General features: G+C 41.8%; 1 protein-coding gene across 2 annotated transcripts; it reads left to right on the plus strand.

The window, feature by feature from the left end:
- Positions 1 to 602: 602 nt before the first annotated feature.
- On the plus strand, positions 603 to 24,625 carry ATXR2 (histone-lysine N-methyltransferase ATXR2). 2 transcript variants are annotated; one of them, XM_078581088.1, is made up of 15 exons: positions 603 to 723; positions 1,347 to 1,419; positions 7,148 to 7,233; positions 7,638 to 7,993; positions 11,626 to 11,738; positions 11,891 to 11,922; positions 12,109 to 12,257; positions 12,345 to 12,432; positions 17,035 to 17,083; positions 17,175 to 17,229; positions 21,236 to 21,305; positions 21,388 to 21,457; positions 22,124 to 22,200; positions 23,377 to 23,433; positions 24,355 to 24,625. In XM_078581088.1, exons 1-15 carry the CDS (start codon positions 637 to 639, stop codon positions 24,469 to 24,471), a joined length of 1,479 nt encoding a protein of 492 aa, XP_078437214.1. In that variant the 5' UTR covers positions 603 to 636; the 3' UTR covers positions 24,472 to 24,625. The 2 variants fall into 2 exon arrangements, with proteins under 2 accessions (XP_078437214.1, XP_078437215.1); XM_078581089.1 differs by lacking the exon at positions 603 to 723 and having other exon boundaries at positions 7,134 to 7,233.
- The last annotated feature ends 3,215 nt before the right edge of the window (positions 24,626 to 27,840 follow it).

Consider the following 27,840-nt stretch of genomic DNA (forward strand, 5'->3'; position numbering starts at 1 on the left):
CACACGTCACGGTGACGGCATCGTGACAGATGACGTGACGGTGACAGAATTAGGGGTCCGTAACGGTGATGGTGACGGATGACGACCTGCTCGTGACAGTGATGCGATGGTGATGGGGGGCATTGGATGGGGGACGTGACGGGATGGCCGTGACGGGATGGCCGTGACGGATGACGGCCTTGACGGATTTTTAAGAGTCTTTAAAAATCACCAAAATGCTTAAAAGCCGTTAGATTTAAGCTTCCTGACGGCCTGCTGAGATTTCACCACGTGGCGTCGCTAAATTGATTTCTTGGCATTTTGTAGAAAAGTCCCTGCATTATTTCGCGAGCCTAAATAGATGCCCCTCTGATTCTCTCTCTTCCACAAGGGTTGTTCTTCCCGTTACATGTGACGGTGACGACGTCCAGTGACAGGGACATGACGGGACGCTTAATGAGGGACACGTGAGACTGTTGGGACGGATTTTTCCAAAATCCATGGACGTGTGACGGGACGGTGACGCGACGGAACTTCCGTGACGTCAGTATCCGTCACGGATCGTCATCCGTCCCATCACGTTCCGTTCCCTAACTCTGCTCTTTTAAATCCCGCCAAAACCCCTTTCTCTCTCTCTCTCTCACGTATTCATCTGGGATGGAGAGCTCTCCTTGTCCTCTGGATCTTCAGTACGCTGGTCAGATTGCTGCGCTTCTTGCTCCGCCATTGCCTGAATCTTCAAAAGTGAGTTTTGTCCCATGAAAATGGCTCGCACTTGATTATTCAATCGAATATGGTGAAAATTTCCTGTTTCTTTTGAGTTTGTGCGCCTTGGTGTTCAAAAAATGATCCAATGATTATGATCCAGTTAACAGTTTCGCGAGGCATCGTATAATCGTAGAATTGTGATTGATAATCGGATTTCTCCAATAAAAGACTTGCACTTGATTATTCAATCGAATATGGTGAAAACTTCATGTTTCTGTTCAGTTTGTGCGTCTTGGTGGTCAAAAGTAGGTTCAATATACATGATTTTATTTAATATTTTCTCGATGCGTCTTATGGTCGTAGAATTGTGCTTGATACTCGGGTTTATTGGTCGTGCTGGTTTTCAGTTAAACTCGAACTTCGCTCGATGAGATGTTTAGGAATGTGTAATTGGCGAGCATAATTTTTTGGTGGAACTCTTTGCCGGGTTTTATTCTTCTTTCATGCGAACTTGGACTTCAACTTATTGGATTGCGAGGTTTTGACATATTTTCTGTGCAGGATTAGTTCTTTTTATTAAGTTCGAGATCTCACTTTACGAATTTACATGCTTTGATATTTGTTTGAAGTAAATTAATTGCTATATTTTCTTCTACTAGGAGTACTTTGATGATATTATAAGGAGAAGGGATAGTCATCAAATCGAAGTGAGAAATGGAAAATATGGTAAAGGTATGGGCCTCGGCTTTCTGGATTTTTACATTTATTTTTACCCCTCAGTCCATTCTTTAATTTAATATTGAGTTATATTTCTCGGCTGAAAACTTTAATCTCTTAACATTATTTGGCAACAACCAACTTATGATGCACAGGGGAAAAAAAATGATAAGTTGATGCAGTAAATAGTTACAGTCATGTCACTTTCCAATCTTTCTATTTGAGCATTCTTCTTTCAGTAGCAGTTACTCCCGAATTAAGCTCGTCATCTCAGGCAATTATTTATCAGGAAATCATTCTTCTTGGGTCTGAATTTGAATTAATTCTGAACTCAAGCAAGTTTAGGATCTTATTGGGATGACACAATTTGTAGGAAGATGAACGCAAGTTTTTCTGTTGATTGAAAGTTTAAACTGTTTTCAATTTTGAATGTACTGATTTTAATTTGAGTTCTAGTCTAGTTTATGTGATTGTGGGGCCTTGAGAAGATATTGCAAGGGCCATGCTTGAGTTCACGAGTACAGTTCGATTTGGTTCTGGCACAGGTCGATTGGATGAGATGGGATGACCTTGGTTAGTCGTCCTCTCTGTCCTCGCTTCCCATCCTGCAATCGAGAATGAAATGGCATGGGCCTCAGTGCTTTTATAAATACATCAATAAATATCATTTATTCCCTAGTCTTGTCGAAGCAGCAGCCTACAGAAAAATCTCACCTTAAAGGGGAGCTTTTGTCTCCATATGATGTGACACGTGTGGAGGATCCTTGGTTCTTCCCTTATATGTCTGCGGCTAAGTCTCAAATAGGCCTCGTGACCAGAGACAGATGTGCCTATTCACTCCCACCTTTCCTGTGTTCCTTGCACTGGGCGTAGGTGGATCAGGATCTGCGGCACCCCTGTATATTCTCCGTTCCTTTGTTGGGTATGGTATCATCTAGGCCTGGGATCCATGCACTATCCCAGCATTCCAAAAAGTAGCCTAAGGGGTGCGTGCAAGTGCAAAGTGGTGCGTGAATTCTGGCTTTAGTGTGCCCAGAACCGACCATGCATCTAGCAAAAAAACAGAATGATGTGCCATCCCCCAGCTTGGCTTTGAAGAATTCTCAAATTTGAGGAAACATCTACCTCATGCCTTGCAAGAAAGTAGAGGACCTGCAGACCAGAGCTACGCGACTTTCCCAGTCCAAGCTGGATCCATGGATGTTCTTCAGAATTCATAAAGCCATACCTGTATCTAGTCCTTTTAACTGGTGAGCGCCTGTCTACTAACGCATTTGTCTTTATTTTTCACTCTTTCTATGTAATGGACCCATTACAGGCCCATAACCCCTAATTTGTATAACCTATCCGTGTACTCATTACATAAAGGGTATATGGGGTGAAATGAGTGGGTTTTTTCTGCTTTCTTGTTTCCTATCTCTTCCCGTTCAGTTCTGTTCCTCCCTCCTCGACCTAGGGTTTGGTCAGGGAGATGTAACAGGTCCCATAAACCTGCTCACCCACTTGGCCGATAAAGCTATGTTCAAATCTTCCATTTCCATACTCCCAGCCCCCGCAAACGGATTGGTCTACACACTATGCCCACAATCTGAGGGCTATCCCCCCTCCTCCGATCCTGAGTTTTTCCATAGGAACCTTTTCATCATACCTTCTACGACCTCCACTTGTAACTTTAACACTGAGAGGTAGAAGATGGATAGTGCTGAAGGCACGTGTGGCAGCAACACCAATCGTCCCCCCTTTGTCATGCCGTTAGACCAAACCTCTATTGTGCTTATGGCAAGGGCATCCATGGCCAAGTCAACGAGCAGAGGTGCTAGAGGGCATCCTTGTCGGCCCCTCTTTGCGGAAGAATCCAACCTCATTAGGGTTGCCCATTCACCAACACTGAAAAAGAGTGGGATGTAATATATCTTTTAGTTCATCTCGGCCATTCTGCTGGAAAACCTTGGCACTGCAATAATGCCCAAAGAAAGTCCCAATCAAGGCAATCATATACCTTTGCAATATCTACCTTTCACATGAACCCTTTTACTTTCGATCTGTTCCTTGCCCAAAATTTCTGATGCGACCACTGCACCGTCAACCGGTGGTTGTCGTGGAATAAATGCAGATTGGAAAGGGCTAACCAAGTAGTGGATCACCTCCCTGAGCTGGTTGGTCAAGACTTCGGCAATGATAAGGTATATGGGGTTGGATAATGCAATGGCCAAAAATCTTACTCTAAAGTGGCTCTTTTGCATTTTGGGAACAACACTGAGTAAGCACGGTTTATTCTTTCCAGTTCAAAATTTTGTTGATTAGAGAGACTCTTTCAATGCTACTTAGTTGTTTCTTTGTCTTTCTATTATTTGTCTGTAAATGGGCCACATGTTATTAGTGGCTCATGTCGTTTCTGTTTTTTTTAATTGGTGTATGTGGGACACTGTTATAAGTGATCCTGTATCTCGTAACTTATTCCAAGAATAAGTCTTGTTACGATTCGGGTCCACCAAACTGTACTATTGGCTTGTATTTTAGGCCAGGGAGATGGAATAGAGTTGATACTTTTTGCTCATTCTAACCGTAGCTGCCAGAAGCCTGTCTGCTGTGACCAGAGAGAGGAGCATCCAAGGGAAATCAGAGAAGACATTGAACTTGTTTATGATTCTGTCATAGCGCATCAGAGCAGTTTGTTTATGAAGGCTTGTTAATCCCTGCACTCTTGAAGGTTGGTATTTGTTCTTTTTATCATTTTCTATTCTTCATTTCCTGGAACTTCCAGAAGAGACATTTACTTCAATGAAAAGGGTAAAGAGGAGGTTCATTGAGCTGAACAACTGCTGTGTGTCCTAGTGTTTCCAGATATTGACCCTAAGTTTGATGGGTTCAATAGCAATGAATGGAGCAAACATGCAGAGATGGCTATTGAGGGAAGGTTGTGAAACGAACCTCCCTAAGAAATATGGCTATTGAGGGAAGGTTCTGAAACGAACCTCCCTAAGAAATATGCGACGAGGTTATGTATCAAAGAAGAAAAGCGGGCAAGACCTTACTAAGAAGAGGGCCACCACCAGACCCGCTACCCTATAAATAAAGGGGGTCTACCACTCAAGAAGGATGAATTTTCTTACCAGAATTTGAGGGAGCAGGGAGGTGACAGAGATACTCCCTTCCCTTGCAAGAAGGAGCTGATTCGGCATCCTTCAAGAACTCTGCCAATCCGGCAGCGTTCGGTTAATATCTTTCTGTTCTCCCTTTCTCTCTTGTCAGACTCTTTTGTTGATTTCGAGGAGCTCTCCAGATCTCGATTCTTGGTTCTAGGATTTCATTGGATCGAGGAATAATTCTTTATTTTTACTTATCTTGGAGTTTTCTTGAGTGGATCAGGAGATATCCATATCAGGTTCTTGGGAGGTCATCTTAGCCAGGAGCTGATATGTTTTATTCAAGGAAACATAAAAGAAGAGATAAGGCGGGAGCCAGTCAACAGCCGTTGACCACACGTGCTGACTAAAGGGGAACAAAACCCCTATAAATAAGAGAAGGGGAGAGAGCAGGAGGGGTATTTTCTTGAATTAGATAGGACCATTGGTATGGTAGCAGAAGAGGAAACTCGTCTCTGGGTTAGTTCTGAAACTCAAAAAACAACCCAGACGACGTTTGTTAAAAAGAAGATTGACACTCGGTCAATACCCAAAAGTAACACATAAGCTATGCAGCAAGTCACCCACGTAAAGGTGGTCTAAGGCCAACTACATGGTGCTGACCCGAGAGATGAACTGTTACGCAACTATCGCAAGGAGAAGCGACATACCAAAGAGATGTATTGTACGCTGGCATTCAAGAACCAACAGTCAAAGGCTGTGTATGTGGCCACCTTCTCTTAAGGTCGGAACAAATGCAGCCCAAGGACAAGGCGTCAACCTCTCTGACTTGTTCAGGTGACTGGTATGCCTCATTCAGTTCTGCTTTTTATCTGTTGCAGATGGTGCTCATTGGATCTTATGACAACAGATAGAGCTGACTTTATTAAGTACACCTGTATGGGAGATTCAAAAAAGGTTCTTACAGCTGGTGGACATTATCTTTCAATTGTGGGTACTGGTGAAGTGGAATTCAATTCGCTTGGGGTGTTAAAATCAGTCTTGCATGTGCCAGAGCTTAAGACATTTACTTTCAACTAGGAAGATTTGTCATTGATCATGACTCATGTTTTCTGCATAACAAGGTATCAACTAGGAAGATTGGATCCCTTGACGAGAGAGGGGGCTGCTCTTGCTAGAAGACCAAGCTGCCAAGTGCTTCACCTCCATGGAATGGACCACTGGTTTGCTGGACAAAATCTACTTGCTTCATAGACAAATGGGCCAGCCGTCTAGTGATTTGTTAAGGGAATATTTTCTCACTATGTTTTCTTGGGTCAACATTGATACTCTCTCATGGGAAGCCTGTTAATTGGCTAAGCATAGATGTTCTTCATTTAAATTGTTGAATGTGAGATGCTCAAGACCTTATGAATTCATTCATAGTGATGTGTGGGGACCTTGCCGTGTATATAGCTGTCCGGGTGCAGGTGTATTGTATTATTTATTGATGATTGCGGCCGATTCACATGGCAATTTATAATCAAGCCAGAGGCTGTGATGCCACAAATATTCTCCAATTTTGTGAAATGATTCACACTCAATTTGAAGTTAAAGTCGAACATTTTCAGCCCAACAATGGTAAAGAATATTTTAATTCAACTGTGTACTCCTATCTCTCAAGCCAAGGGATTGTCCGTGAGTCGTCTTGTGTATGCACCAGATCAGAGCAGACTGGCCGAGAGAAAGATTGGGCACATCCTAGATTCAGATACATCACTGTTATTTCAAGCACATCTATCGAAGTACTACTGAGGAGAGGCAGCCCGGACTGCAGTCTACCTTATCAACCACATTCCAGCCTGGACAACTGATCTTTGTAGGCCATGAATGTTACTGACACAGTTTTTTTCCAAATGCAAGGCTAGGCACTGGTCTCTCTCAAAATATTTTTGGATTTACGGCATATGTACATGTTTGTGACACTCAAACAAGCAAGCCAGTCTCTCTCCAAAGATTTCCCAAATGCAGCTCTCTCCCAAGAGAACAATCAACCACCTGATTCTTGGATCCTGTTGCCGGAGGGTGTATTTCTCTCCCCCACTGGTCCTTATATGTTCCCAATCGGGGTCCTTGTTCTTTAATGGGCTTATTTCCCCGCTTTATTAGTGGGCCAGTCGTAGCCCTTTTATTTCTAAGCTGTCGCGTGCTGCTTCACGTGATGATCTTTTGTACCTCGTCCTGTCCCGTGTTGACCCCCTCCTCAGTCTGCATGTCACGTTGATGTCTTCTTTTTTGCCTCTTGTATTCTAAGTAAAGGATGTGCAGTTTACTGTTAACATGGTTGATTGATATGAGTGAATTACCTAGCAACCCCGATCCATCCACGGGTAAATCCCCAATATTAAAGTGAGTTACAGAATGTCGGGTCCTGATGGACTCAATACCTCTGTCCGGTTTGCGGATTGATTTACGACTAGAATAGCAGAAACATTGATGTTGAAAACAGGTACCAGTCCCTGTAGATATAACAATTTCAATAGATATTCTCAGAATTCTATCAGTGTTTTTCCATTACCATACCATATTTGTATATTCTTCTATAGATTTAACAATTTCTTCTTTTCATTGTCGAGTTGCTTTTACATATTTCTATGAACCTAGTGCTTTGATGATAGGTGTCTATGCGAATGTAAACTTTGGAGAAGATGAACTCATTTTGAAGGATCAAATGCTTGTTGCCTCACAGCACAGTCACAACAAGGTAAGCAGCATCAGAACTCTGTTATTTCTCAATGGGTTTTGCCATTCCCACAATGTTGGTGTGGGATGTTGATGGGAATTTGTCAAAGTCAATGTCAACTGTCATAATCAGCAACATCATCATCGTCAATTTCAATATCATTGTCAATGTGTAGACAGTGGTTGTCTGGTTCTGATTATTTGGGTCACCCCATTAGTGTTGACCTTGGCACTGTCGTCAACCATCATTGTCAACTGTCCAGGGGATCCCATCAATGTCCCTGTCTTCGTTTATGAGGGTCGATGATCTTCACAATGATATCGACTTTGACGATTCAAAAACCCTATTTGCCATGATTGTTTGCAGTGCTTTTGCGGTGAATATGATAAATGACTATTTATTTATCTATTGATTTCCTCATGCAGGTAGATTGTCTTGTATGCAGCTATTGTTTTCGTTTCATTGCATCTGTCGAGCTTCAAATTGGAAGGAAGCTATATCTTCAATCGCTGGGGCTATCTGTAAAGCATGAATGTGATATCGAAACCCTGGACAAAGAATCTGGAGATGAATATGAAAATGATCCTATGGATGTACAGATATCTAGCCGGAGCAATAACATGGAGGGATCATCCTCCCCCAGCAGAAAGGGAACTGATATCCCTGGGGAAGTTATAGCATCTTTAATGAACGGGAATTTAACTTTGCCTTACTCAGACAGGTTCCCTCTGCCCCCTGTTTTTTCATGTCCTGGTGGCTGTGAAGAAGAGCATTACTGCAGGTTGGAAGGCTAACTCTGCCTAATAATCTCCTTGTTTTCATTGAAGGCTTCATTATTTCCTGGGTGATGACTGTTAGTTTGTTGAGGGAAAAAAACTGACTGGTGGCTGTTTGGGAATTTCTTTCTAAGCCTCTCATATTGATTCTTATATTCTCTTTACATTGTGATCATTGAACCTTGCTGAAAATAGAGTGGAGCATGCAGGACTTGAAATTATTTTGTTTATCTAGCTGTCTTTCTATTAGTTCAGGAAAATTATATATTTGCAGTGGATCAACTCAGATTCGATAGCATTGCTCTTACGACAATTAAGGATATCTCAGCATCAATGTTAAACCCTTTCTTTATATCTCTGAGTGCCTCCCTGTTAGCACCACTGCCGAGCCTGTGGTAGGTCATGCAAAATCTCAATAGATTGTATCCATTTTGAGATCTGTTTCTTTAAACTCCATGGGAAGAAATAGAGAGATAGGTCGTTGAAGCAATAAAGGAGAAAAGAGGGGATAGAGCAGGAAGAGATGAAGGAAGAGAGGATAGAGTAGGAAGAGAGGAAATAAAAAGTAGGTAGACAAGAGGGCATGGAAATGATAGAGATAAACCAAACTCACTCAAACCTACTTTCCTTACGTTTATAGGGATAATAAAGATAAAGATAATGACCCTTCTTGGAGTTTTGGATGCCTCTAGGGTTTATCAGGTACCCATGCAACGGGTCTAACACATGGTCCTCAGCCAAAAGAACGGAAGCCTTTTGGAATGTTTTGCATCGGCCATACCGCACCCTCTATCTTTTCATATCCTTTTAGCCTTATCGTCTCCCTCTCTGCTTCACTATATGGGTTGCCAACAACATGATGGGTTTCCTTTGTTTAAAGTTATCTATTCTTTATTTAGCTATACATTATTTAATGTTTTTCTGTCATATTGTGATATGATACCTCTTAAACCGTGTGTGGTGTCCTGTATTAGTCGGGCACAACTTATAAGTGGCCCACTAAGTTCATTCTATTTCCGTTTTAGCAAGTCCAGGTCAGCCTGACTTCATAATGTTCGGCCTGGCCAGCCTGCTTGGGGGCTGTTTAAATACCATCTCGATAAATTACTATCTTGTCTTTTGCCCTAACTCTAATGTCGCTGCTTTGTCTGGAACAATGCTGCTAAAGACCCCTATAATTATATATAGTCCTCCCCGCTTGTATGGGTTGGGCAGGAAGATATATTGCTTGGGGTCTGTTTCGCAAGGGGGAAGAGGGAGGAAGTAGGAGACATAGTCAAGAGGGCAGACAATATCATTGAGAGGGCTGTTTGGGATGGGACACTGATACACCTCGATTGTACCAATGAAAGATCCATCGATTCAATTCAAGAAACACCAATAGATAAAAAATGTCTATCTATAAACTCGATCAGAAGATATTCCCGTACAGAACACCACGTGAACCCAAGACAAGAAAAGTATGTGATAGTGTTACAAACCTCCCAAAGACTTACAAGAAACATCCCAGAAAGAAAGGTGGACTCCCATCCACTCCTAAGAAGGGGATATTAGGGGGGCAAAAGGGAACTATATAAATAAAATCCCCACCCTCAAGTAAGGCATTCAGGTTTTTGGAAAGTCAAGACGTTCGGGCTTTGCAAGAAATCCTCCGTCCAGAAAAAGGGGAAATTGCTGATGCGACTTAGTTCCCTCTCCTCTATTCTTCATTCTTCCTATTCTCTACTCTCTCTCCACATTGTTTCGTCCTGGTCATCTCTATCAACAATCGTAGACATTATCGGATCAGAACACATTATACAAAATTTCTTTAAATTCTTGTTGAAGATCTACTTTGGCCGATGTCAGATAAACAACAACAAAAATGAAGAAATGCTCCCTCATTAAAAAAATGAAGAAACCTGGTGCACCAGGCCCTCCGACATACGTGACCGTCTGTCTTCAAGATTTCATACCAAAGACATCCTCCCACTCTCTTTCTGTTATTTATAAGGGTTTCGTCCCCCCTAGTCAACATGGGCTGTCAACGGTTGTTGACCAGCTCTCTTCTTGTTTCCTCCTTTATAGTGCCTTGTATAGAATGTATCAATACCTTCCCTTGGTGCGTACTGACACTGTATCCATTCTGTTCATCTCAAGGTCAATCTATCGATCTGAAGTTCTTTCTTTTCTTAAAGAATTTCCTTCTTCATTAGAAACCTTCTTCATTAATTTTGTTTTCCTCTTAGCTCTAGATATGTGTAGGCCTGTTACTATCCTCTGTTCCTCTGTTTTAAGAATGGATAATAGAAGAAAAAACTCAATTCCTTTGTTCTAAGGACAGAAACAGAGTTTTCATTCAAGAGTGTATTTCACTAGGTAATTCACAAACAATAGAAGACGAGAGTGTTGAGGATAAATATTGGATAGAACGGTGTGGAGGATAAAAGCAGCTCTTTCTCCTCTGGATGGGAGGGTCTGCCATTGAAACTGCAGCTATTGGAAAGTCGTTCTCCCATCTGGCTCTGCCCCCCTTTATTTAAAAACTAGCATTCCCACCTCATGCACCAAGTGAATTACCATGTGAGAACTAAGTGGCATGGGCTTGCCTGTGCCACTTCCCCTTTTCTTCATATTATAAGTCCTCAAGAGGACATTATCAGGCCTCAGGTTTAAGTGAGTCAGCTGTTATAAATTTATTTCTGCATGTAGCCAATTTATATAATGGGACTTGGCCTTTGAGTTGTTACTGGTCTTCAGGCCAGTTCACTTCAGAGATAAGTTGCTTGACGAAAAAATCTGAAGTGCAAGTAAGGGAGAGCTGGGTGGCGCTGGAGAGAATTCCTACAGAAAAATAAATAGAAAAAAATAAAGGAGAAAGTATTGGACATTGTATAGGGCTCAAAAAACTATTGGAATGTACATAGGCCTCAAGGCCTGTTTACTATATTTTACATTTCTTGTTTCAGTTCTTTAATTTTCCTTAGTCTCCATGTAACTGCCCTCTTTAAAGGGCCTCTTTCCATCTATTCGATGAATCAAGCTTCGTCACTGCTCACTTGAAGCACCTCATTATCTAATGTTGAAGAACAACATCCTGCTTAAAGATGAAAAGTAATGCCCTTGCTATAAGCTTTAGCTTTTACCACAGTTGGTAAGCACTTGAGTCCAACATCTAAGAAAAGCATGAGTTCATTCAGTCTTCTGATAAGTATTTCAGCAGAGCTTATCAGAGACGGCGGTTCAAAAGGGCGGGAACCGCTGCAACAAACAGCATTTGAAGACGCGGCTATAAATAACACCCGGGGGGGGGAGGGGCGGGGGGGATGGGCAAAAAGGACACACGACGTATTTTCTTTCCTCTCAGATCCACTACGGGCGCGGGCGCTGGGGCAGTCGGAAGGGTCATTCCTGACGGCCAGTTTGGGGGAGATCCATCGGATCTCATATCTTCTTCTTCCTTTTCTGTTTTTGTTTGTAGAACCTTGGGAATATTTCTTTCAGTTTGTTCTTCAAGGAATTTGCATTACTAGTTGAAGATCAATACAGTGTGGAATTCCTGTTGATTGCTATCTACATTGTATCACCAATCTATGTTGTTTCTTCCAAAATATATATTTTTTGCCCTATATTTGCTTACTAGATTTCAATTCTGTAGCAAAGCGTGTGCAGAGGCGGACTGGTACTCATCACATTCTCTGCTTTGTACTGGGAGTAAATCGGATTCTTTGCGGAGGGAGGGACTTGTTAAGTTTATGGAGCATGCAAACAGTACGAGCATATTATTATCTCGATTTCTACGGTTTGATCACCAATCTCGCGTGATCTTCCTTTTTCATTGATTTATTACCATAATCATGCCTAATTTTCTATTTCATTTTCATGACCATGCCTTTTGACCACCCTTCTTGTTTTACCTTCAGGCACAAATGATATTTTTATTCTGGCGGCAAAGGTAGGGTCATCAGCATAAAACACCCCTGGTATTTTTTTTCCAAACATGCAAGCATGTTTATCTCTCAACGGGGAAATTTGTCTGTGTTACTAATTTAATTTCAGTTTCTCATTTATTATAAAAACCAATCGTTGGTTTTTGTCTTTTTAAATTATATTGTAGTATGATTGGATTCTGGTTCCTCAGGTGATTGCTTCAACTATGCTAAGGTATAGGAAGCTAAAAGAAGAAAGTCTGCAAACAGTACATAATGCTGCGGTAAATGGAACACATGAATGTTGGTTTTCACTTCTTGTGGAGGCCTGGAGACCAGTGTCCATGGGTTTCAAGAAACGGTGAGCGTTTTGTTTCCAGGAAAAAAGAAAGAAAGTCACCATATCTTTGTCAACTGATAATATCATTTCCGTGTTATTTCTTCGCAGATGGTGGGAATGTGTTGCGCGACCTGATGATGTCAATATCAGTGACGAAGCGTCATTCAGAACAGAGATAAGGGATCTTGCTCATGAGGTAAGAATTTAAAGCATCTATTGTTCAATTTTTCCGATTTAATGGATGGTGCAGTGGCATGAACCCCATCAATGTTTTTTATGCTCTTTTCCTTCAGTGATATCATTCAATTACTTGTTTTACTTCATTTTCTGGCTTAAGGGATTCTATGGAAGAAATCGTGTAATGAAGGAAACAGATGTCGGATAATAGATTGTGCTTCCGTAGCAAACTGTTACAAGCCTACCACGGAAATACAAATGAAAAAGAGCATGTGTTAATTAAGGGGGATGAGAGGAGAAGTGAGAGGGAAGAGTGCTCCAGCCAAGGGCGGCACCTGAGAGGGAGAAACTTTTAACAAAAAGACACATAATTGGCGGCATGGGTTTGGGGCCTTTTTAAAGGGCCCCATTACATGGTCCCACGTGTGAGTCACTTAAAGGACCTCACACGTGGGAGGTTCATTAAATAAAAGGTCCCACGTGTGACCATTTAATGAAGGTCACACGTGGGATTTTACTGAGAATATTTCAAACAGAATGAATGCTCCCATGTGGGCCACTTATAGGACGTGGCCCACTCACAATGGAGAGAGAGAGAACTCCATGCAGCCTTAGTTCAACACCCCCCCGCAAGCTTGGTGTGGATGTTGACCATGCCTAGCTTGGACACCAGCTGCTGAAATCTTGGACCAGGCAGAGACTTGGTGAAGATATCTGCTTTTTGATCGACGGACGGAACGAACTCTGGTCGAATGATTCCCCGATCAATGTTCTCCGAAAGATAATGCCGATTGATGGCCATATGCTTGGTTCTGTCATGTAGAGGGAGGGCTGAGCTATTTAAAGGAACATAAAAGGAGGGCCGCATCGAGCTATTTAAAGGACCCTCGATGCGGCCCGAGACCCCTATCACCCTCCTTGTTGGAGGGCAAGGTTTTAATCCTATTCAATGACTTCGCCATAGCCGTGGTCCGCCGACGACATCAACTCTGTTGGGTCTTGTTCCCTGGGTGACATCCACTCCACTAGGTTTCTCTCCCTTGTCCCCATTCAAGGTAGGAACCTCGTCAGTTCATACCCCATTCATGATTGTCATGCCAAAAAAAATTAGGTTTGTCATCCTGTCATCATTTAGGTTTTCCAATAAAAAAATATCGTTTGGGGTAGATCTCTTGGCTAAGTGTTTCTTGATTCTTGGAGGACAGGGAGCCACAACTTCTTGATTCTTGGAGATTTTTTGGCGAAGTGTTTCTTGATTCTTGGAGCAGAGGGAGCTAAGGCTTCTTGATTCTTGGAGATCTCTTGGCGAAGTTTTTAGTGATTCTTGTTGGAAAGAGAGCTACGGCTTCGTAAGCGAAGGAGTGAAGTTTCCTTGCCGAATCGAATCAAAGATCATCATCTCACGACTAGTTGATCAGTTTTGAGGGAGAAATCAACCGCAAATTAATTGGAAAATTGGAGTTCGCTAGCGATTTCCTCTAGCATCTCTGTAGATATGCAGTCGTATACCTCTCACAAAGGAGAGTGGAACTTGGAGACGGTGATCAGTGTTTCTTGATTCTTTTGGTTCAGCCCCTGTTCTTGTGCTGGCTGCCAGTGCTGTGTGGTGAAGACACTCTTTCCCACCTCCTTGTGGTCAAAGGATTTGAATGACGCCGGATAATCCTATTCAGCACCTGTCGAGAATCAATAGCCATGGCAGCAAGGCGACTGGAAAGGCAAAGTCCATAGAGATCTGCTGGCTGGGGTGCTGATGCTAGGATTCGTCCACACTATCGTCATGTCAATCAAGATGGCAAAGCTGCTGCTGCAGACCCAAGAGAGCAATGAAGGCACCGTCAGGCTTGGTGGGCTGTCCAGGAAACAATGTTTCGGCGGGATGCTCGACTACTTCAAGCACATAGTGAAGAAAGAAGGTGTGCCCATTCTCTGTGGACATCCGTTTTGGTGCGACAGTGAGATCATCATCATCCGTTTAGGTGTTCTGGTCATGCAGCTCCAGTTCGATGGGGCATCTGCTGGTAAACAGCCTCTAGATGCGATGCCACGCGAACTGATGATGAGAAAGAAGGATGGGTGAGGGTTGGACCATGTCGGAAGAGAGCAATACAAAGTCAGTCAACCACAACCATCAATTGGAGGGGCGGAGCGTGTGACTGATGTCTCAAGCGAGGACACCATGCGTGGAGATGTAGTGGCTTTATAGATGCCTTAAAAGCAGAGAGACAGGCCACTGCCAAGAGAATTGTCCAATTGGAGTAAAGAAAGATAGTGGCTCGAGGGCTCCTACGGCTGGCAAGACAACATGGGGCATCCTGGAGGCAGGTGATCAGCCTAGTGAAGAGCAGTACTGATGTAGACAATGATGTCATCAAGGGGTGCCTTATAGGAGAGGTCGCATGTGGAATCCCTGAGATGGAGGACGTGCAACAAGGTCTATGTGAAAAATTTCCAATTCTAGAGAAGGCAGAGATATGGCCTTCGTAAAATGGTTGTTTTTTCATCCATGGCGTCTCAATGGTGGCCTACCTTGCGGTCAACGTCAGAATGCAAATGGTCAATGGACAGGCGGCATTGAAATAGCTGCGTGTCCTACTGGAGGATGGAGCATCAGAGGGGGACATGCTTCACTCTGACTGGACGCATATGGCATCCCAATGGGCAATAGGATCAGGCCAGTGTTTGAGGCTTTGATCAAGCCATTTGGAATGCTCTGGCAAGTAATTTCCTCCATACTTGTATCTGGCAACCCCGACGTTGTGATAGTGGAGGTAGGGTCTCAAAGGAGCCACAGTTCCATCTATGAACAAACTGAGCATCCCAGAGGGCACATTTGAATTAGGAGCCACAATCACCGATGCCACCGACATCAAGAGTGAGAAGGATAGAGGTTGAAGAGGGCTTTTAGAATATGCGGAGGCCTCACATCGATGTCTCAAACCCACAACACAGGTGTAGATAACATACCGGGAATCTACCTACAGACACAACACTGCAAGGAGAGGGGGGGGGACAAAGGGCAAGATCTGACATCATTCGCACAATTGACATGCAGGGGGCAGCTAAAGGAACTTGGAGTGAGACCTTGGAGTACAACATCCAAGGAGATGTGCCATAAGAGGGGAAGCACAACTTGAACTAGAGAAGGCAGAGAGAGCACCATCCAACCCTCATGCAGCCCAACAACTAAAAGAATCAACAACCTCAAGGAAACCAGAAGCTGAAGGATATTTGAGGATGGCTGGTCAGAACCAGAAGCACAAGACAAGCCTAAAAGGGGGGAATCCAGGGGACAACATCGTTATAAGAGGAAGAAACTGGGCATTAAGCATGAGCGAGAGATTGTGGCATGGGTGACGGCCGGTGGTTTGATGATAGCGGCTGGGGGACGGATAAGAGGTAACATGAAGTTGGATCTTGACCAACTGTTGACTATCGCCTCTCGGGCACTAGACATGGAGATTGTCACCGTGGATATGACAGAGACAGTGGGGATGCTGAATGAGGGCGACAAAAACTTTCCAATTAGTTGCCAGGTAAAGGAGATTGCTGCTGCAGTGGGACTGCAGCAGGTACAGAAGGGGGGCAGGGAAACCAATGTTCAGTCACAAATTGTGTCTCATGGAATGCTCAAGGCCTCAGAGATGAGTGGAAGAAAGGGATAATGGGACGGTACTTGAGAGAATGGGTAGTCACAATGGTGTGTTTGCAGGAAACTACTGGAAAGGTCGAACATGTTTGGATAGACTGAGATTGGCCTGTAAGGTTCTTCTGGAAAGGTCACCAGCTCGTCGAGTGATCGTCCCTTTTAATGTTCCTTTTATCATTTTGGTTTTCTTTTCTACTAGATGACAAGATCAGCTGGGGTTTCTTATAGTTGTCCTCATTCTCCACAAGAATCATTATATCTACATTGTTTCTTATTTGGATTATTGCTTTCCACTGGTAATTAGTTTGGTCCTCTAAGGAATTATGTTAGGTAATTGGATCCTAAAATAAATAATTAAAACCCTATTCAATGTATCAATATTGTTGTTGGCAGACAGCGAGAGGGAGACTGCCCAATTGGTCTCTAGAAGGATATTTTATGCAAATTTGTAATTACCTACCTGCCTACTTGAAGGCAGATGAAATGGAAAGTATGTGGGTTGAGGACCTAAATTGTGTTATCGGACAGCTGGAATCTTTTCCTTCTGCCCTACTTCTCCAATCTTCACTCCTATCTTTAAAAAGCTGACAATCATGGTTGTTATCTTCATTTTGCTTTTTTTTTTAAAACAAATAAAAGGCAGTCACCCGACGAGTCGGTAACCACCCGAGAAGTACATGGGCCTTAGAGCCCGTGTGATACATGCTTAACTGCTCCTCTCTCTATTCCCCCCTCGCAGGAACCATGCCGCAATGAGGTTGTTGACCTCATGGGTGAGTCCGTCCAGTGAGGCCTGCCTCCCCCTGTAAACCATATCGTTTCGATGTAGCCATATTCTCCAGAGCACCGTCAGTGCACAGCCCATCTTCATTTTGCTTTATCATGGAATGATCTGTTTTGGATTCCTGATTCATTTTAATCTGTTAGTTCTCGGAGTTTCTTTTTTTCTTATGGAAACATTTTGTTATGCAGTCGCTTCAACTTCTAAGAGCCGCAATCTTCGACGTGGAGTGTGGACCCTGTATCCTGCTCTGCTTATTTTGTTAATATTGTAGTGATTCACATAATGCATATGGTCTCATTCTTTCATTATCCTTGACAAATGATCCCAGTATTTTCCCTTGACGTTTATGGGCACATAATTGGAATGTTTGAACTTAACAACCTGTAAGTTTTTCAATGACGTGCAAGCTTTCTGATATTGCCAATTCTGCTGCAGCACCCTCTTTCTCATCTCTCTTTTTCTTTTTGAGTTTGACATTGACATACTTCAGTTTGCCTCAAAACGTTTTGAACCATAATTAGCACTTTGCATCCACAAATCAATTGCATATTATTAGAGTTATTAGGATGTTTACATAGTTCTAGGATTTCTCTACCCATTAAGGGCAGACTATTCTATGAATGAACTGAGTCGGTTTACATAATTTTTACATATTATTTAAGTTATTAGGGTGTTTTATGTAATGGTACTAGTGTTACTCAAGGGCAGACCATTCAAGGAATTAATTGTGCCGGTTTTCCTTATCGTAGATTGTCTCCCTGCGTTGTTCCAATCCCGTTGTTTTGGAGTAATAAGATCCTGTCCAGGACTTATCACTCGAAAAAGGTGAGACAAAGCTGCCAACCACGTGCATCTTAATCCCACATGGACAATTCAAATAAAGGAGGGACTTAATCCCACATTGGTCCTATAATTAAGATGGAGGATGGCTCAGGTGGGACATCATTCTTTTTGAACTTCCAAGAAGCAGTTAACTGCCTTCGGCTGGAGCTGAGAGATCCTCTCGTCCAGGGTAGGTTCTGATAAATGCAGTCTATCAATGTGAATCTGTAGACGTAAATCTCAACAATATCGAATACGAAAAAGATAGAAGTGTATCGCTAAAGTAGAGTTCTGACAACCACAACCTGACGGCATGTGAGGTGGCCGAGTGTGTGGTGGTGACGACAAGGGGGGCAACCATCGTTTCAATTATGAAGTGCGTCTCATGGAATGTACACGGTCTCCGTGATGAAGGGAGACAAGGAGTGGTGGGAAGGTATTGCGGCAATGGGGGGCCACAGTAGTTTGCCTACAGGAGACAATGATGGAGAGTTTCTCTTCAAAGGAATGGAATGTGGCGGGGCGAGGATTTCTCGAGGGCTTTGTGGCAGTCAACATTATTGGTAGATCTGGAGGGTTACAAGTTGCTTGGAACACATTGACTTTTGCTAAAGAAGGGTCCTGGACGGGACAGTACGTGGCTGCGGTAAAGCTGAAGAGGAGCGATGGTTTCCAATGCATGGTTGCATCGGTCTATGGCCCAGTTATCGCAGCCCGACGGCACAGGCTGTGGGAGGAGCTAGAAGGAGCGGCTTCACTCTTTCACGGGATTCCAATGCTGTTTGGAGGAGACTTCAATGTGACTCTGGAGCCGGGAGATAGACCGAACGGGAGAGGAGGGCAGGATCCAGGCTGCGACAACACCTTATCGGGGTAAAGAAAAAGATACAAGAAGGAAGAAACCGTAGAAGAGAGGAAGCCCTAGCACGAGTTCAGCATTTAGATGCAATTGAAGACACCCGATGTTTAACAGATGTGGAACTTCATGAGAGGAAAGCATGCAGAATGGGGGTGGAAGAAGAAGATAAAAAACTAGAACTTGATTGGAGGCAGAGGTCGCGGCAACTCTGGCTGAAGGAGGGAGACGCCAACACTCGGTTTTTTTCATTTGGTGGCTAATGGAAGGAGGCGTTCAAACCATATTCTACGAGTACAAGTGAGGGACCGAGAAGTTGTGGGGACACAAGCTGTTGGCAAATCCCACACATTCTCAGTTCTGAGTCAATGGTCAGGCGGAAGGGGGATGGATACACTCACAGAGAGTAGTCAGGCAGGGTTGCCCGTTAGCCCCGTTACTATTTGTCCTGGCAGTTGACACCTTGGCCACCTGCACCCTTAAGGCATGCGAACGCGGCATATTAAGGGGCTTCCAGACTGCGAGTTACCCAGGGGGCATTCCACTACTTCAGTACGCGGACGACATGACATTCTTCATGGAAGGATCCGTGACAGAAGCTCACACACTATCTACACTGTTAGATGTTTTTGTGGACTTCCCAGGGTTACTTCTCAACCGGGCTAAGTCGGCATTTGTGGGATTTGGACTTTCGTCGGCGGAAGAAGTGCAATGCGCCAATGCGCTAGGTGCACCTCAGGGTTCTCTAACAATGAGTTATCTAGGTCTTCCATTGACGAGGAGACATATTTTAACCACATAATGGCAACCCGTGATCGAGAAGGTGGAGAGGCGGTTGGAAGGCTGGCAGGCCAAAGTGCTATCAAAAGGGGGCCGCTTGGTATTACTGCGATCAGTGCTCTCAGCGATCCCAATATTTTACATGTCGGTGTTTAAAATACCATCAGTTGTGACAAAGCGTCTGGAGGGACTGATGAGGAGGTTTCTTTGGGGAACCAATAGAGAGGATGGGCATAAGGGGTACCCCTGGTAGCATGGGAAGAGGTCTGCAGGCCCGTGAAACAAGGAGGGCTGGGGATACTCCACATAGACTCAATGAATCTGGCACTACTGACCAAATGGGTGGAAAGGATTGTGACGTAGCGGAGGGCCTCACCCTCAATGTCCTTAGGGACAGATATGGCGCGGAGACTGATTGGGGTAGGTGGGCTAAAATTCGGGCGGAGTCACCCTTTTGGCGCAGTTTGCGTAATAGTATACCCCACATCCGTGCGTTCTTTGACCCCAGGTTGGGGGACGGGGCCGGTTTTCGATTCTGGACCGACAACTGGTCCAAATAAGGCGTCCTGAAGTTGAAATATCCTAGACTTTTTGCTCTAGCGGGGAATCCAAACGCCACGGTCGATGAATGCTGGTTCGGAGCTTGGGTCCCTATCATGCATGGGGCGTTATCAGAGCCACGGTTTGAGGAACTGATGGAGATGCAAGAGATCCTTTCGCATATCAGACCGTCGAATGTATATCGAGATGGCTGGGTGTGACTAGGGCCATCTTTCTCGGTGAAGGATGCATATTTGAAGATCGGGGGGGAAGGGGAGGGAGACTCAACTACCATCAATTCATGCTCCGCGCTGATGATGCAAAAAGTTCCTCTCAAGGGGCAGTTCTTTGGCTGGTTATTGAGACGACGAAGATTGGTCACACGGGTCTTTCGGAGGAGGTGGAATCCAACGGATTCGATCGAGTGTCCCCTGTGCCCAGGGCGATGAAGACTGCTCCCACCTATTCTTCACATGTCAGGTCGCCCAAGAAGTATGGACAGCGCAACAGATACCAGGGGCAAATATCTCCTCCGACGAGGCATTTTGGACCTCAGTCACTGGTGGTAGGTACCGGAGAAAACTGGAATGGAGGAGGCTACTTGCGGTGCTATGGGCGTTATGGCTGCACTGGAATGAGGTGGTGTTCAAGGGAAGTGAGATGTCAGTGGAGAATATCATTCACAACGTTAAGATGCTTGTATCTTTTTGGGTTGGAGGGAAGTGATTGGTGGACCATTTCGGTCATATATGTATCTTGAATGTACATATTTTCCATTGTTAATGGTAGCAGGTTGACCACCAATTAAGGGTGGTCTTCCTTATTTTCTTCCAAAAAAAATAAAAAGAAGAAGAACACTAAAGAACCGTGTGGCAGTAGACTGAAGTTGTCCTTGCCGTCTCCCTCTGATTGTGGGTCGCTCCACAGCCAGCCTTGGTCAAGTTTGACCTTTCCCAAATGGGAACTACCTTTCTTGAAAATGATTCTGATGCAGGTCCTCAGTCTCTAGCCATATTTGTGGGCCCATCATGTGCACAATGTGTTGCCAGCCTGGCACATCGTGCCTTCTTCCTATGATAAGTTCTAATAAAGAGCCTATCAGATTCACCAATCTGATGTCTCTATTGTAGTTTCTCTATTCCATCCCGTTCTCTTTCTCTTTGTCAGACTCTTCATCATTCCCTTTCTGTACAGCTATATTTTTCTTGATTACCTTCATGAGTTGGAGCTGAGCGGGATTCCTTCTATTGGATTTGAATCTATTCTCATGGATTATATATCTAAATCGAGCCAGTTTTCCAAAAGTCGTTACATCTCCAGATTCTCATGGATTATATATTTAACTTTGAGGTTGTGATCTAATTTTTTTTTTTAACTGGCTTTGTGGGCAGAGATTTGGTAGTGGCGTCACCCGTGGAAGACTATTTCATATTCATTGATGATCTACCTACTTCGGTGAAAGTCGGTACAACCCAGACATGACCTTATCATCATAATACCACCAATTTATTGTGTTGTATTAAATGTCTTTCTCTCTCCTCAGCTTGAAGCCGAGAAGCTTGCCCGACCATTCTTGGATGCCTTAGGGGATAGCTACCAGGCCTGTTGTGAAGGCAAGTGTGCCATTGATCTTGCTTTTGCAATAATCTTTCCTGATGGCATTTCAATCCATCGGCTGATAAATGTATTGTTGGTGGAAGAAAGCTTTTTTATGTTTTTTTGCATCATTTTCCACTGTGCCCAAAACTCTGTATTTGTGTTATGTCCTCATAGCATTTGACCATTGGAACTTTGACGCTCGGATCCAGTATCCAGTGGATAGTGGATCCAAGATGATCTTGTACGAGTGGAGGCTTTCTCAAGATATAAAAGTAGATTTTTTGCGTTTTTCCCCTCTATCTCCTCCCTGGGCTGCTATGCCCTAACAACTGTTGCTTCATCTCTGCTGTGGACGATTATCATGCTCTTTGTGGCTTGAGTATCCGACATCCTTCTCTTCTTCCGTCATGCAGTAATCACGGTAATGCTTCAGTATGTTCTCCGAAGATGATAACTGTCAGATACTTGCCTGTCCTCAGTCTACTTGCATGTGAATATAAAGTTTCAACATAACCTTCCAATATTTTCATTTTTGATAAATTCTGATGTAAATATTTTATTTTGGTGGGCAGAAGTGCATTATAATGATGTGATGTTATTTCTCAATCCATGCCGCGGATTTACTTATAATACCCAAGTTTTTGCTTTCTCAAAAACACAATTTGTATTTTATACACCAGGGTCGGCATTCTTCCCCCTTCAAAGCTGCATGAACCATTCATGCTGTCCAAATGCAAAAGCTTTTAAGAGAGATGAGGTATTTTTAGAACCCTTAGTTTCTTCTTCAGCGTAATTTTCATTTCTACGTTCAACTTTCTCTACTTCTTTCTTATAAAATTTATGAAATCTGGTTCTGGTTGTCGACTGAGACACTTCGTTTTGCAATGGCTCTGGTTGATGACTTAAATATTTGTTTGCCTCTCTCGGCCACATTTATCAAAATATCTATCAGTCTGTTTCTCTGTATTTTAGTATTTTCCTGCCTCTCTCTCTCGTGTGGTGTCCCTGTCTCTCTTTCCTCTTTTTCTTTCTCTCGATTCCTTTCTCTCAGTCTCTCTATTTTTCAGTTTATCTCCTTGTTGCTCTCTGTTTATTGATTTCTCACCCTCTTTGTCTTCCTCAGTTTCTCTCCCTCCATCTCTCTACATATTTTTTATTTCTCTCCCTCTCCTCTCTCTCTCTCATTTTTTTTTCTTTTTGTCTCTTCTTCTTTCATCTCTTTGTATCTCTCCCTTTCTCACTTTTCTAGATTTCTCTCCCTCTGCCTCTTCTCTCGTTCGGCCTCTCTTTGCTTCTCAATTTCTCCTATGGCCACTCTCTATCTGTCCCCGTGTCTCGCACTGTTCCTCAATGTCTTCCCGTCCTCTGTGTGTTTGTTTCTCTGTTTCTCTCTCTCTATGTTTTTCAATTTCTCTCCCTGTGTCCCTCTGCTTATTCTTTCTCTTTCTTGATTTCTCTTCTTCTATTTTCCCATTCTGTCTGTTTCTCTATTCATTGCCCTCTCATTCTCTCTCTCTCTCTCCCTCTTTTTTCCCCTTGGCATATACGTCGCATTTTCTCAATTACTCATCCTGTCATATTTTAACTCACTTTTTCTCTCTCTCTCTCTGTTTCTTTATTTTTTGCCCTCTCTTTATCCATCCCCTTTCTGTCTCTTTTTCTCTGTTTGTCTCCTCTGGTTGATTTGTTTCTCGCCCTCTCTCTACTTTCTTTCTGTTTCTCTGTTTCTCGTCCTTTCTCTCTCTCTCTCCCTCTGTCTCTCTCTCTCTCTCAATGGCTTTCCCTCTATCCCCCTCTCTGTGCTTCTCAGTCTCTGTAATTCTCTGTGTTGCTCTCTCTCTCTCTCAATCTCTTTTTTTCTGTCTCTTTGTCTCTCACCTTACCTTGTTCCCAAGACACCATCTAATGTTGATTTTGTGGAATTTAACTGCAGGACAAAGATGGGCAAGCAACAATAATCGCCATTAGACCCATCTCCAGGGGCGAAGAGGTGACTCCCTCTGTCTTGGTCATCTGCATTTTAATAAATTTTTATCTCTATATTCTGTAGATCAGATAAGGTAAAATTTTAATCTCTAGGTTCTGTTGTATTTTATTTGAATTGCCCTTAATTTTAAGAAATGAATAAGTTAAATATTTCAATGAATTACCATTTGCTTTCTCTCATAAATCCAAGCTTGCCACATCGCTGATCAGCTAAGAAATTGTAATTTCGAATGCTGTCGAACTGAGGAAATAAATCATACATATAAAATGTTTTTGAAACCTCTCTTTCAACAGCATTTATAAATGGAAGTTTTTGTCCCATACAATTTACATAGGATATTGGTTATCTTGAGTGTAGGAAATAAATCGAGTGAATTTTGTTTTAAAAAGTCTTACTTCGTATGTTGATTCCTAAATATTCATAGTTTGTATGTAAATTGTATTTCGCAACATTCATAGATTAAAGTTCACTTGTCGATTCTTCCAGATGAAGCAAAATATATTATCTTGTCGCTGGAAAAGAAATCAGTTAAACAAATTATGTTCATTCATGTCATTGCACTGTAAAGAATTCGTTAATATATGAAGATATTCATAGATTAAAGTGGGCATGTAGATTCCTTCTGATATAAAAAATATATATAATTTCGTCCCCAGAAAAGAAATCACTTAAACAAATTATGTTCACTCATGTCATTGCACTGTAAAGAATTTGATGTTGATAAGATACTCCACTGAATAAAGGAAGGAAAGTTGTAGTGTCAAGTGTTGAAAAAGGAGCAACTGGAAATCTCACACTTTGTGCATTATATAAATGGAAGGAAAACTTTCTTTGTGCTCTTTAGTTTATGGCATATTTACCTGATGAACTAAGAAATTAAACTTTGATGAACACCTAATATTTTTTTTTACTTGGAAATTTTAGATTACCATATCCTACGTGGACGAAGAGCTTCCCTACAATGAGAGAAGGGCTTTGCTGGCAGATTATGGCTTCCAATGTCAGTGCGCAAGGTGCGTAGCAGAGGGCATTAAATTTTGATGTTGATGCAGATTAACTACTTCTTTCGGCTTTTTCATTTTTTGTATGGCACTGATTTTTAATTTGCATTGGGTATTTATCATAGCTCTTTACTGTAGCAGAATTTGAAAGTAAATGTAGTTTGATTTTAATGGAATGATAGAGTTTATCAGCATCCACTCAGATAATTTTTGAGGTAGAAGTTTCATGAATAAAATCTTCGGGATAGCCATTGGTTTTTACGGTCGCATTAGCTCGTATTCCTTTTTATTTCCTCTTTTCTTGAGTTTTGTGGCATGTTTTAAATTCACAATGGGTATTTATTGTGGCATCTTTATTTTCAAATAGACGACTTCTTATATGAAATAGGTTGTGTAACATTAGGCAGTGTAATTATATAAGATAAATTAAAAGAAAAACATTAAGTGAATAAAATCCTTTGGTAAAGTGAAATAATAGGCCTATTAATAATATATATAGTTTTGAAGAATGTTACTAAGTATATTCTTTCTTCAGATAATTTTTATCAACAGACTTGTTTTAGTCCTCTTAGTTTTCTGTTAATCGAGCTATTTTCTTTACGAATACTGCTTCTTGGATAAAACCCAAATAGGTCCAGTTATATGGAACTGATTTAACAAATGTATTAATCGTTTCCATCCTTGTGCATTTATATAGAGGGAAGAAGACTATTTTTTTTTATCTAAAAAGAAGATCAACACTATCACTGATTGGTAGATGGAAAAAAAGAAAGTGAATATTTATCATCTTCCACAGGAAGAAAATATTGATAAGTGTGATCATCAATAAGTCTTTGATTTATCAACTTACAATATAAGGAAGAGGGTTATTTGCAAAGAGAGGAGTTTATTTGAAGTACATTGAATCTTATGGATTCACAGATGGATGAGAAGACTGGGCTCAAGAATTAAGTGAGAAATAGTTATTACATAGAGTTAGAGAATATTTTAATTTGTCATCATCCATCAAAATAGGAGAGAGATAGAGAGATAAACATATCGATATGTTTGATCTATATGTTGAAAAAAGGATAAGAAAAGAGTGAAGTTCTTGACCTTCTCTCCTATATTTCACAGAGGACATTCCCATCGTAGATGTGTAGAAGTTACATCATTATAAATATATGAGTTAAGGAGGGGTTGATAGAGAATTGACTAATCTCTGAAAAGTATACTAATAAATATATAAATACAGGCCTTGAGAGAGAATTCATTAGTTTCTTACAAGTTTATTAGATAGGCCTTGGAAGAGGTTGAGAAGTAGGGAAAGGGAGTTTGCTAATATATGACAAGTTTCTTACCAAAGAAAGGTAAATAGAGGCCCTCAGAGAGAGAGGGAGAGATAAGATAAAAACTCTGAAAAAGGTTATTAGAAAATAAGGATAAAGAGAGAAGCCAAGAGACGGGAAAAGGGAGAGAATTGAACTATCTGATGAGTATACTAGTGGAAAAAGACAAATAGAGACAAAACAAGGAAATAAACCTAGATAGATTGTGAATCAAGTAATTACAAGAGAAGGGTTAACTAGAGAGTGCAGAGAGCTGATTATTGAGAGAAAGGGAGATAAACAGGTAAGTTATATATGCACAGGAGTGACAAGAAGAGGATTAGAAGATTACTTGGGTTTTTTCCAATGGGCAGAAGAGTTCTAAGATGGTGTGAAGAGATTATTGACTGCCTGGTGGTCCTGCTTGATGAGAGAAATGTGGAGCTTCGAATTGAATAATTGAGGGATCTCTCTGCAAAACCAAAACACTTATGAATTGAAAACAAATCTATCTGAATTTCTACAATAAGAAAAGCCATTTCCGGCTGGTATAATTTGTCAGAACACATCCACAAATCCCTCCCCTCCAAAGTCAGTTTTTACCGTGTGGTTATATATATATATATATATATAACATACTGATGTCATAGGTTCTAAGTGCACATTCCAAATCTATTTATTTATAGAATCCATTATAACTTGGAATAATAATGTTTAAAATTACTCAAACATTAGTTCACATCCCCCCCCTTTTCAACCTGCTACCTAATTCTTTATGACCATGTTATTTCCTGTCGCATTTTCGATGGAAAATAAAAAAACATTATGGAATCAAATGAAATCTTACACTGCAGAAGGAAAACAATTCAAGAATATCTGAAAATAAATTATTAAAAATGAAATTATTAGTAATTTTATCGAGGATTTGAATTTATGAACTCAAATAAATCAATTCTTATGGGGGACTCTAAAATATTTTTTGATGAGAAAAAAATGAAGGGCTAACGGGTGGACGATGTGTGGAGTTAAATCGATATGTGAGTATATCATCAAATTTCATGCATGCATTTACTGTAACTGCTCCATCATTTTCATGCTTAAACGGAAAATATGGACATCATTTAAGTTGAATATTTCATCCATCTTCATTCATGAACTAAACCTGTAATCTGATTTATGTTGTTCAATTTTAATTTGTTATGCAAGACTTGAAATTTCCTGAATCAAAGGACTAAGATTTCATCTCATTGCTTATGAGATTTTGACCTTAAACAACCAAACATATATTAATTTTGTGTTTCCTTTAGATCCTATCAATTTGAAGTGTTTAATATTCAAGAACCAAAGGAGATGGTAAATAATTTGTGAAAAAGCTGATAAGGAAGCAGCAAAGGTTTGGAAAATAGCTTTTCCATGTATCTATTATTTCATGATGAAAGGTTCGAGCTGCCCCTAGAGACAGCTCTAGATCTCTCAGGAAAAAAGTTTTGACCACCAAAAGCCCACATGGAGGCATCCACTAGAGGGGTGGCCCAGGATCTGGGACTAGCTCCACCATTGTTGAGCCCTGGTGTTAGCAAAGATAACGTCAAACACAAAATAAAATAGCTTTTTCCCATTTTTACATTCATACCCAAAAGTCTGTAATTGTATATATGTTCATTTTGGTTTTTAACCATTGAAACCCATAACCCTTGAACGCTGTATAAAATTTGGGCTTCCCTGCCCTTGCAAGTTAAGTTCTTTCCGCCTCTACTTTTCTCTTTTTCTCTCTGTTGCTCACATTTGAAGCTCTCTCCATGGAGATCTAAAGCTCCCTCATTGGTCTCATGGAGGCTCATTGGAACAGCCAGATTTCCCCTTTGCCCTGGACGTTACTCTATTTACTTTCAGGGACTATCTCCACCATTGTTGGGCCCTGGTGTTATGCTCTCAAGGGTACCAACATGGCAACCTAAGTCGGCAGCCCATCGCGAGCGCCTGCTGTTACTGGACACAACATGACATTATGTGTTAAAGTCATATCACAACGATGAATTTAATTTATTTCAAGTGGGACTTACCTTTCTATGTTTAATTGGATTCAATCAGCTTGAAATAGT

The sequence above is a fragment of the Wolffia australiana genome, chromosome 9 (assembly GCF_029677425.1).
Source record: "Wolffia australiana isolate 7733 chromosome 9, ASM2967742v1".
NCBI lineage: Eukaryota > Viridiplantae > Streptophyta > Magnoliopsida > Alismatales > Araceae > Wolffia > Wolffia australiana.

Bases quoted from the DNA above. Each gene is read 5' to 3' on its own strand.
- ATXR2 (XM_078581088.1), top strand. From the start codon at position 637: ATGGAGAGCTCTCCTTGTCCTCTGGATCTTCAGTACGCTGGTCAGATT. The intron at 12,258-12,344 runs GTGAGCGTTTTG...ATTTCTTCGCAG, and splicing joins TCCATGGGTTTCAAGAAACG to ATGGTGGGAATGTGTTGCGC. The intron at 12,433-17,034 runs GTAAGAATTTAA...TTTGTTATGCAG, and splicing joins TAAGGGATCTTGCTCATGAG to TCGCTTCAACTTCTAAGAGC.